Below are 11,249 nucleotides of genomic sequence, written 5' to 3'. Positions count from 1 at the left end.
CCGGTCATATTTTCCTATTTTGAACATGTTAAATAAGTTTAATGGTCAAATGCATATGAAAAAAATTTAATTATTTAAATATGGATAAAGACCAAAGTTCGTTACCTTTCTAATTGTCAACCCACATTTTTCCAGGTTATTTGTATAATTTCCCATGGTAAAATTCTTTAGGCTTTGATATAACATAGATAAACCCTAAAATCTCAGCTGCTATACCATTTTTTACTTTTCTTTCCCTATTTTAGCTTAAATTTTCTATATGAGATAAAAGGGTGGGTTCTCGAATTGGATAACGGGCGGAGACAGAGATGGCGTCGAGTTCTTCTCTGATAATCTTCTCAACAGTCCCATTTTCTTCTTCTTCCTCAAAATGTATTTCAATCCCCATGTCCTATTACCAAAATAACACTTGCTTTAAACGATTCTATCTCCATAAAAGCTCCTCTAAATATACCATAAACCCTTCACGGCCAACTACACGAAACCGTAAAACCCTAATTGTTAGAGCTGCTGAATACAAATTCCCAGACCCAATACCAGAATTCGCTGAAGCTGTAAGCTTCCCCAACTAAAGTTCTAAGCTTTGATTTCTTTTTTACCATTTGAATAATGCCTTGTATGTGTTTGTTAAAATGTCTCTATGTGACTGTGTGTGCTTTTAGGAGACTGAGAAATTCAGGAGTCATCTCATCGAGAAACTATCAAAGAAAGACGTATTTGAAGATTCTGTAGATGAAGTGGTTGATATCTGTACTGAGGTATTTCCCGTAACCTGCCTTGTATGTGTTTGTTAAAATGTCTCTGTGTGCTTTACTTGTCTTTTTGGTTCTCATTGTTTCCTTTATGAATATATTGTGAATAGATCTTCGGAAAGTTCTTGCATGCTGAATATGGAGGTCCAGGAACTCTAATGGTGGATCCTTTTTGGGAGATGGCTGATACTATAAACGAAAGTGAATTGCCTGGAGGACCTCAAGCTGCTCGTGCTGCAGTTAAATGGGCGCAAAATCACGTTGATAATGACTGGAAAGAATGGAATGGTAATTGAGTTAGATTAGCTGCTCATAGATAACGTAGAATTGAGTCAGATTGATCTTGAAAAGTTTCCAAATTAGCAAACAGAAAATGGTCAAATCCAATGCCAAAGTTCATGGGATGTAAGTCTATTCTGGTCATTGTATTATATCAACGCTGTATTTCACTGAGCATAAGTTTTGCCTAATAGTGTTAATGTTGTTTCATATTCGTATTCATTTGGTTTTGTTTAAGTTTATGATAACCCATCGCAAAAAGTTACCTATTTTCCTAATGTTAGTTATATAACAATTTGACCATTAATTATATAAAAACCAAAATAATCACCCATTTCTAAACTGGCCTTTTTGTAAAATAATTTATAGGTTCTGAAACAACTTTTCTGACAAAAAAAAAAAACACTATTTCGCGACATGCAAATTGCAATTTTTGAAAAAGTTCGACAATCATTTTTGTCAAATTTAACCTACTATTCCATCTTCAATGTCATCACTAACAAATATATCAACCAACCAAATAGTCATATAACAAAATGCTCCATTCTTTGATTTTGGAAACAAGAAAGTTGTTCTCAACTTCCAAGGCATTAACGGAATGAAGCAATCATACGATGAACCGTAAACACATTGATGGATCAACCCAATCGTAGAATCCACTTTCAGTAATAATCACTTTTGAAGTTACAACTAAAGAATCAAACAAACAGCAACATATCAACCATATGCATACAAAGCCATTCAAATGAGACATATTTAAGTTTGATGAAGGATGGAGAATGAAACCCACCTATTGTTCTTCTTGAATGAGCACATGAAAAAAAAAAAAAGACAGTGTGAAAGTGTGAAATGATGTAAATGCCATCAGACTTTCACGTGAGGGGGTCCTAGCAGCTTATGTCACCCAAGTGAAGAGGGATGGAGTGACAATGCTAATTTAGTTTGGATTAGAGACCATCTTTTGCAACAAACGAAAACTTTGGACCAAAAGTGTTACATATTTGATAAATATCCATGACAAAATAGGCAACTTACTCTTTATTATAATAATTTATCACAAGGGGCAAAATTACTTAGCTAAGCCAATTTTTATTTCAATAACTAAATTTCTTAATCAAATAAATCATTAACTACACAAGTATTAGGATATTATAACATCCTATTATTACCTATCCTATGATTAATATTTTGATTTTAAGAATTTTATATAGAATATTTAGAGATATTATCTATTCATCGGACATACATAAATCGTTTGGAGGCAAGACTATTGTATTTGGAGGTGACTTTAAACAAATTCTTTCAGTAATACAAAGAGACAATTTTTCAGAAATTAAACAGAAAAAATATTGTCTATAAAAAATCATTCAGTAATTATAGATATTCAGAAATTTCATTGTTTTTTTTTTCAAACATTTTAATATTACCAAGAATGCTAATTCTGTTTTCGTTACTTTATTTTTATTTATTTTTTGTGCCAACTTTTTATACATTTATATGTTCTCCCGTATTCTTTTTCGTTTTCAGCGGATTGTAGCGATTTTTTTTGTTATGACCATTAACAAAAAGTCAAAGATAATCATTATCAAATGGTGGATTGCATTTGCAAGCATAGACCTGTCTTCCAATTAATAAAATAAAAAATATTATTTACAAGGAGGTTATTTAACGATTATAGATATTAAAATTTTATTTTATTTTTTTAGCTTTTCAATATAACCAGAAACGCAAAGTCTGTTTTTGTTACTTTTATTTATTTATTTATTTTAATTATTCTGTCGATTTTTTAATTACTTTTTATGTATTTTTTTATACGTTTATAATGTAGTTTATCATAATAAAGTTAACAAGGTTAGACCGAATTGGGTCATTCCAACGAGTGGGAATCGAACTGGTCGTCATAGAGCTCGTCTTCCCCGGAACGTAAATACAACATTAAAACACCCTGAAATAATAATAAAGGGGTGCAATTGGGCACAAGATTTCCAGTTTAACCCACTACCCACCCACCCCCACCCACCCACCCACCTAGCGAAACCCTCCCTCCATCGCTCCACCTCTAGCCCTTCTTCGCTCGTCGCCAGAGGGCTCTCTTCCTCCGCCACTCAGTCGTCGGCGACATTGACGAACTAAACGCGAAGTACCTGGTATAAATTTCTATCTAACACTCTTGCTAGTTCAAGTTGATTTTGTGCCAAACTTTCTTCAATTTCGTTATGCTTCAACTTAGTTGAATTTCACATTCTTATCGGAAATCATTTAAGTTCAGGTTTTGATTTTAAACCAAACCTAAATTAATCAAGTCGAAACCCCTGAGAAAAATTAGTTGGTAGAAGAATAATTAGAACGAATCTCAAATTGACAGTGATTAGTTTAGGTATATCATCTATCGAACAAAAAGCTTTAAACTTTGTAACGATTTAGTAAACCAATCATAAAAGGACATAGCATACGTAGTTGGTGATAAGAAGAATTTATTTTCCACAGAAAGGACTTTGAAGAAACTACTTTGTAATGAACTCCTTATTTAATGCGTGTTCCACGGCTTTATTTGCAAGGACGACTAGCACTCTTGTGGCAAGGTGTTTGGAGGTCACCTGGAGAAGAAGAATCAACAATCATTCTGCAATTACAGTTGCAGAAAATGGATTTCTTTTGACAAGATTTCGTGCTAGTTGTTACTCCACTAGTAAAGCCAAAGGTGTTGGTAAATCAAAGACAAAGAACTCGGATTCTAAACCTGTGAAGATGATGGGTGAAGAGAAGAATGCTTTTTTTGTTGTTCGAAAAGGCGATCTTGTTGGTGTTTACAAGAACTTAAGTGATTGTCAGGTTCAAGTTGGATCTTCGGTATGTTCTTTCGTCATTTTCTTAATTTATGAATCTGAAGTTGAAAGTTCACTAATCATATGTGTCTTTGTGGTTATAAACTTATAATAGGTATGTGATCCTCCTGTTAGTGTGTATAAAGGCTACACAATGCCTAAAGAAGCTGAAGATTATATGATTTCTTGTGGGCTTAAGAATGCACTTTATTCCATTAGAGCTGCAGATTTAACAGAAGAGCTATTTGGGAATCTTGTGGCATGTCCTTTTCAGGTAAGATAAATTCTAACTTCATTTGTAATTTCATGACTAATGATTCATGAATCATCTTTTTCTCTACAGCAACCGCATTTTACCTTAGGAGAACCTTCAAGTGATCATTTGTCCAAAAGAAGGTTTCAGGAAGTTTTAGGATCACAAACAGGGGTAAGTTGAAATTCTGTTATGCATTTCTTTAAAAAAAAAAAATTGATTTTGATTTTGATTTTGATTTATAAAATTACTTTCAGGAAGCATTTGGATTGACACCCATGTCAAGTGATTCTGCAAGGAAGCATGCTAAGTTGGAACATCTTGCAACTCAAGCTCTGTCTACTACTGTGAGTGTTGATAGTGATAATACCTAATTTATATTTTATACTATACTTTTTTTTTTTTAAAATATTTAATATTAAATTTAATTGGTTAATGAATTTACAGCGTACTTGTATTCTTGAATTTGATGGTGCGTCAAAAGGAAACCCTGGACAAGCAGGGGCAGGAGCTGTTTTAAGAACCGATGATGGGAATTTGGTATAAAATCTAGAATCAACTTTTTCTTTTTCTTTTTTCTTTTTCTCATGATACTTGAATAAGTGTATTTATTTTTGTAGATTTGTAGATTGCGTGAAGGTTTAGGAATAGCAACAAATAATGTTGCTGAATATCGAGCTATGATTCTAGGGTTAAGATTTGCTCTTAGCAAAGGGTTTACAAGTATACGAGTGATGGGTGATTCCAAACTTGTTTGCATGCAGGTATCTTATCTATTATAATGGCTAATTGTTTACCTATTTGCCCTTTTTTTGTCTGAACTCCTAGAATGACTTAATGGGTTAAACCAAATATTAAGACACTAATTTAGTTATGGAAAACTGTTTTCCTTTTCAGTTTTCAGAAAGTTGAATTAAGTTTACATTTTTAGTTTTCACTAGAAATTTTTTGAAAATGCGTTTAGCTAAAACTGATTGAGTTTTCATTTTCTGTTTAGAAAATTAGAAAACATGTTTGGATGTGTGTTTTCTATTGGTTTTCATTTTCTAGTTTTTGTTATTTCAAATAATACAATATTTAACATTTTTGAACACCCACACCCATCCACCCTCCACACACAACCCCAACCCCACATCCACATCCACCTCACAACTCACCCCCATCCCACCCACCCCACCCACCCCACCTACCCCTACCCACCCACTCACACCCACAACCCCCAACCCCAACCCCAACCCCCATCCACACCCACTTTAAATTTGGTCCACACTTCAAATTTTGTTACAAATATAGTCCAAACTTTTTTTATTTTACAAATCTGCCACAAAATAGTTTTTTTTTTCAAATTTACTTTTTTACGTTTTTTAATTTTTTTTTACACTTTCATACAATTTTCGTTTATTTTTTAACAAAAGTATTTCTAAATGTTGTAGCAGATTAGCAGTTAGAAAAACAAAATTATTTGAACCAAATTTAAAGTGGGTGGGTGGGGGTGGAATGTGTGTGTGTGTTTATATTTTTAAAAACTTTTGGAATTTGAAAACAATAACTATCAATTTTCCAAGTTTTTTGTAATTTTGGAAAATTGAAAATTCTCTTTTCTTGGAAACTTTTTAGAAAAAATATTAAACCAAATGCGTTTTAAAAGTTCTCATTTTTCCTGAAACAAGCCATTTTTCTGTAACTAAACGGGTCTAGTTAGTTACCTATTTGTTTTTTTTTTTTTTTTTTTTTTTTGTCTGAACTCCTCTCACATAAAATTGATTAATATTATTAAAATTAATAAATATTGTGAAATTTGTTTTAGTTTCATTCAGACATACATGTTGCCCATTCAGCCACTTTACCCATACATGACTTAATGGTACAGGTTCAAGGTCTATGGAAGGTGAAAAATCAAAACATTAGCAAGTGGTATGAAGAAGCAAAGAAGCTTAAAGATAAATTTCTATGTTTCCAGATCGATCATGTTTTAAGGGTATGATTGATAACATTTAAATAGATTTTAACCAAAAAAAAAAAAAGTCAACACTTGTTGCACTTTTCATGCATGAAAAGTGAAAATTAATTTCAACTTGTGACAATATATCTATTTGTTGAATATCTAAAATATCAATTAACAACAAACATATTACAGCTTCCTCAACCAAATCAACTAGCTACTATTTACCTTTTTCTTTTAAACTTTTTTTTTTTTTGTAATTTTTTTTCCCCCTTGTCCTAGGACTTGAACTCAGATGCAGATGCTCAAGCAAACCTAGCTGTGGATCTTGCAGATGGTCAGATTCAAGAAGTTGATTCATAGTTGAAGACTACATTTCTTACTACAAATTTATCCATAACCCCAAATGTCATACAAATGATCAAGAATTATTAAAGTCTGTTCATTTTTTTTTTGGAGATTTTAATGATTGTTTTTCTAAGTTAGCTTCTATTTTTGAGATTATGGGGGGTATTTTGGTAATTGGTGCGACTCTCATGATTAGTGCATGGAAAAACATGTGGAGGGTTGTGAAATGTAAGGTTCATAGAGACTGAAATGTATTTGTTAAGATTATAACCTAATATTTTAGCTTGGTATAAGGTAGTATCTATATACCACTAGACATGTTTACTATTTGAATTTAAATTTAAATTTAGGTTTTACTCAATCTTTTTTGCAAAATAATATAGTATGTGTTACTAGTCTAACGATAATGTAGATTTAGAGACAATATTGTGACACGTAACCAATTAGTTTACCATATGAACAATGAAAACCAAAACAAAATATAAAATAACTAGTAATACGAAATATATGTTGATTTTTATAAACTACAAAATAAACATTAAATCCAAGATTTAAATGAATTATATTGGTTCAATAACTTTCAATCTGAATGTGTATGAGGAATTGAGGATGATATTGTTTTGAAAAGAGAATAGCAAAACACAAAAATGGCGGTTTTTCACACTCCCATCATCTCTATTTCTTCCACCGCATTGACGATTTCGCTAGCTCCGACGAAACCCAAAAGCTCAAATTTAGCTTCCCTACACATCTCCAGCTGCTATATCCCGCGTTCTCTGTCGAAACTTCCAAGCTTATTACTTGTTAGAGCAACCCCATTTCAGAAATACGTCTATCCTGACCCAATTCCAGAATTCGCTGTTAATGTACTGTATTTATATATCTGGATACATATTGCAAGCTTAAACACAAGGTAATCTCTAGTTTATTTTTGTGCGAGGTGACAGGAGACGAAGAAGTTCCGGGAAGAGCTCAAGAAGAAACTTTACAAGGAAAGGGATACATTTGGCGATGATCTTGATAAAGTCCTTGACACATGTACAGAGGTAATTATTAATTTCATACACGTTGGTGGATACCTTCGATATTTTAGTTGGTAGAGTTGGCCACATTGTAAAAGTGATGTGGAGTTTTTGATGATGCCTACAAGCTGTTCGATGAAATGTTTAATTAAAAATGCTCCATGTATGCCATATGTAAGCAAGTTCTTGATTCTCATCTACTTTGAGAGGAAATTCTGGCACATTTCACTTGATTCGTTGGTTTCTTGATTATGACATATTATAAAGTTGTTATAAATATCACTTAGCAAACAACAGCTGAACATAAAATAATAAGTTATGAGGTCATCCTGAAGTTAGTTCTTGGATAATGCCATATGTAATCACCAAAAACTCAATTTTCTCTCTTTCGGAATTCTTATTTATTGTTAAATGACTTTTCTAGCCCCCACAACAGAACTTGCAATCAATATGCAACTTTTTTTTCATTATGGTATAAAAAGACAGAACTGCCCCTGATAGAAGTTACTATTGATGAAACCAGTTATTTAGTGAGTTTGTGCACAAGGAGTATGGAGGACCCGGGACATTGGTGGTGGAGCCGTTCACGGACATGTTAATTGAACTAAAGCAAAGGAAGCTGCCAGGGGCAAATTTGGCAGCCCGGGCATCACTATTGTGGGCTCAAAACTACCTTGATCATGACTGGGAAATTTGGAACTCCAAACTAGAATAATTTATTTTTGTTTTTTGTTTTTGTGATTACATTTTGAGAAAAGTACAAGTTTGGTCCCTATGTTTGGAAAAAAATTGGGTATGAGTCGTTAAACTTTAAACTTTGCACATAATGTCCTTTTGGGCATTTTTGAATTTTGGTTGTTGGTTTAGTCCTTCCCCAAACTGTAATTACCATTTATGAGCTTGGTCGGTGGTAACTGACTTGATCAGTTTGATGAACATATAACTGTCTAACTAATTATGACTTTTGCAAACCGTTTTTTTTTTTGTTGGTTATATCTATTTTTTTGTTGGTATATAAGGCTGGAGGGAGTGGTGTCACTGAAACCACACTCCCTCCTATGCCACGTAGACACCATCTCATATTTTTTCTTATTTCATCAATTTGAAACCCCATTGAAAATGGTTAGGAGAGAGAAAATAAAAGAAAAAGAAAGAAAGATGATTGGTTGAGAATGGATAAAAGATGAGAGAGAGAAAGGGGAGTGCACCCCTGGAGGGACACAGTGCGGCCGAGACTGCACCTAGACCGCACCCAGGGGCGGTGTGCATGATGATGTGGCAGGAGGGAGCGCTCCATAGATCGCACCACTCCTTCTGGTCTAATCAATATAAATACTCATTATATACCATTTTTGGACTTCCTAAGATATTGAATAATCCTACACAACTCCATTACAATGCTTTCTTATTTGTGTGTAAATAACTGAAAGTACCTATTGTAGATTATCTTATATTGAATTTCATGCAACTCAGACATTAGATCGAAATATCAATTACGGAAAGTAGATTTTACACAACCATCAATATATATAGCTAGTAACCATTTTAAACATCAAAATTGATCCTATTTTCACCCGATTTTAGCAACTTTAGCTATCATGGATTTGAGGTTGTTACAGTTGATACAAGACTAGTGGTCTACAGGGGTGGTGAATATGACATATCGCCGTCTTAACCGTGTGTGAATATAAACTATAAAATCTGGCATATTCTCTTGATTGTTTCTTAATTGTGAGATAATATAAAGTTGTAACAAACATCATTAATTTAGTAAACAATAGCTGAAATTATATAAGTTTAAAGGCAATCGGTCCCTTAGTGTTGGCTCTTGGATAAATGCCATATGTAAACACCAAATACTCAACTTTCTGCCATAGAGCGACCCCTTATGAGCTGTTTTATTTTGTTTAAATACATTCCTTGAAAAGATGATAGCTTGTCCTTTTCTTTTGTCATCATGATTCGTGTATCACCAGCTTTGGATTTTCATGCCATGAATGGATGAGAATCATGAAATGATATATAAGAAACATTTTGAAGATAAAGTAGGTCCGAAACTGAAAGAGTAATGATTAATTATTAACTCCTTGTTTGTATACTATAAAAATACATTTTAACTGCAAAATACCATTTTTATTCGATATAAATGTATAAATGAGTGAAAAACGACCTTTTGCTCTTCCTCATTTAGTTCGTGTCTACACTTCAATGGAAACATGCTTAATTCATGTCCTTATAGATGCCTTTTATTCATGTTCTCCTCGAGTTAAAAACATATTGGATCAATGATTTATTCTCCGTTAAATTACTTTTCTACCCCTCACAACAAAACTAACAATCAATGCTTTCATGACAGCTTGTATATATGATTATGAACTGTTTTTGTATACACCCTCTTTACTATATATCCTTGTAATTAATATGTGTCCCTGAACCAACAAGCCAATAACTCAACTATTTTCACTATGGTGTAAAAAGACTGAACTACCCTTGATGAAACCAGCTATTTAAGTATGGAGGACCAGGCCGTCCACGTACATGTCAATCAACTCCGGCAAAGGAAGCTGCCAGGGGTAAATTCGGGAAACTTGGAACTCTAAAGTCTAAATTAATCACCATATAACTTGTTTTTGTTATACATTTTCTTCTCATCAGTTGATGAAAGAACACAAAAAGGAGGCAACTTTGAACTCCACACTAATATATATATTCTTCAAAATTAATACATATCTGGGTTAGCGTCGTTGCTAGTATTTTTTTTTTTTTCTCTGAACTATACAGATGCATTATTTGATCTAGTTGATCGAAATAAAAAAAGCCACAGAAGCAATGATCAACTATTAGCTAGCAGCTTCGGAGATACTCTTCAATGAAGGACGCCATGATTTTGACCTCGAAAACGATCCAGACCTTTGTCTGTATCTTCTTCCATGTGTCGCCACCTAAAAAAATTTCAGAAACATTCTGTAAGTTAAGCATAATCGTCATCTTTTGACTTTTTAGGAGCCAAAATTATAATAATGAAAGATGATTCTCAATCTCACCTCGCTTGAGTTCTCCATTTCGGAACTTGTTTCTTCGTTATCCTTTTCCTTTTCCGCCATTGATTCCGGCAGCTCCTTCTTCATCTTCGCTTGTCTTTTCGCTCTCAATACCTTCATAACTTCTGCATAACAAAGGGTCAAAACCATTAGTACTCCGAGAAGATCCAAATTAAGAACAGTTAATGAACAAACCAATAAAAAAACTAACCATGAGAGGTAACGAGGCGATAAGCACGACCTAGAACAAGTGTATCAGTTGGCCGGAGAAGCTTAACTCTGGTGAATTTAACGGTTTTATTCCCGGAGTTATCTAGGGTTTCGGCACCGGGCAAGGGAATTATAAGAGAAACATAATGTCCTGGATTCATCTTCATGATCTCACTAGCAGTTGCAGATGAATACATCCTCTCTATCTTTCCTGATGGGTGTTGTATAACTAAAGCAGCTGCATCTACTGCTTGACAATTCCCCATCTCTAAACTGTTGATCAGGAACCAGAGAGAGAGAGAGAGAAACTGGTTTTGGAGAAGGTGAAGATGAAGCAATGGTTTCTTTCTACAGTCGTCGCCCTTTTATAATCCATTTTTAAATACACATTTTTTATTTATTTATTTTAATATTTAAGTTTGAATCCGTTGCTATTTCACCTGTGTCGAGTGTTATTTAGACTTTAAAAAAAATTGAAGGAATTTATGTATTTGGGATATAACTTTGACTGTAGGAAGTAGGAAAGGTGAAATGGGTCGTTCTCTCTCCAACTAACGTATAAGTGACCTTTATTATT

The 11,249-nt window shown here is 33.5% G+C and overlaps 4 protein-coding genes across 5 annotated transcripts; 3 read left to right on the top strand and 1 right to left on the bottom strand.

Annotated features, from left to right (window-relative positions):
* The first annotated feature begins 250 nt into the window (after positions 1–250).
* PRIN2 (Serine/Threonine-kinase) lies at positions 251–1,241 on the top strand. Its single transcript, XM_078984647.1, has 3 exons — positions 251–554; positions 663–758; positions 863–1,241. The coding sequence occupies exons 1-3, from the start codon at positions 309–311 to the stop codon at positions 1,046–1,048; spliced, it is 528 nt and encodes a 175-aa protein (XP_078840773.1). The 5' UTR covers positions 251–308; the 3' UTR covers positions 1,049–1,241.
* Positions 1,242–2,933: 1,692 nt separating this feature from the next.
* On the top strand, positions 2,934–6,692 carry LOC145036181 (uncharacterized). 2 transcript variants are annotated; one of them, XM_078984644.1, is made up of 9 exons: positions 2,934–3,178; positions 3,519–3,881; positions 3,972–4,130; positions 4,200–4,283; positions 4,367–4,456; positions 4,557–4,649; positions 4,730–4,873; positions 5,980–6,087; positions 6,334–6,692. In XM_078984644.1, exons 2-9 carry the CDS (start codon positions 3,546–3,548, stop codon positions 6,412–6,414), a joined length of 1,095 nt encoding a protein of 364 aa, XP_078840770.1. In that variant the 5' UTR covers positions 2,934–3,178; positions 3,519–3,545; the 3' UTR covers positions 6,415–6,692. The 2 variants fall into 2 exon arrangements, with proteins under 2 accessions (XP_078840770.1, XP_078840771.1); XM_078984645.1 differs by having other exon boundaries at positions 3,020–3,178; positions 3,590–3,881.
* A 255-nt stretch (positions 6,693–6,947) lies between these two features.
* Positions 6,948–8,290, top strand: LOC145036182 (protein PLASTID REDOX INSENSITIVE 2, chloroplastic-like). The gene is made up of 3 exons (XM_078984646.1): positions 6,948–7,265; positions 7,347–7,445; positions 7,945–8,290. Exons 1-3 carry the CDS (start codon positions 7,047–7,049, stop codon positions 8,134–8,136), a joined length of 510 nt encoding a protein of 169 aa, XP_078840772.1. The 5' UTR covers positions 6,948–7,046; the 3' UTR covers positions 8,137–8,290.
* A 1,815-nt stretch (positions 8,291–10,105) lies between these two features.
* On the bottom strand, positions 10,106–11,025 carry LOC145036175 (uncharacterized). The gene is made up of 3 exons (XM_078984641.1): positions 10,674–11,025; positions 10,466–10,587; positions 10,106–10,363 (listed from the first exon to the last, which is right to left on the bottom strand). The coding sequence occupies exons 1-3, from the start codon at positions 10,936–10,938 to the stop codon at positions 10,262–10,264; spliced, it is 489 nt and encodes a 162-aa protein (XP_078840767.1). The 5' UTR covers positions 10,939–11,025; the 3' UTR covers positions 10,106–10,261.
* Between the last annotated feature and the right edge of the window lie 224 nt (positions 11,026–11,249).

Source organism: Lactuca saligna, chromosome 3, assembly GCF_052625555.1.
Source record: "Lactuca saligna cultivar CGN05327 chromosome 3, ASM5262555v1, whole genome shotgun sequence".
Classification (NCBI taxonomy): domain Eukaryota; kingdom Viridiplantae; phylum Streptophyta; class Magnoliopsida; order Asterales; family Asteraceae; genus Lactuca; species Lactuca saligna.
The sequence above is the reverse complement of the archived record's forward strand: the minus strand, read 5'-3'. Positions and strand labels throughout refer to the sequence as shown.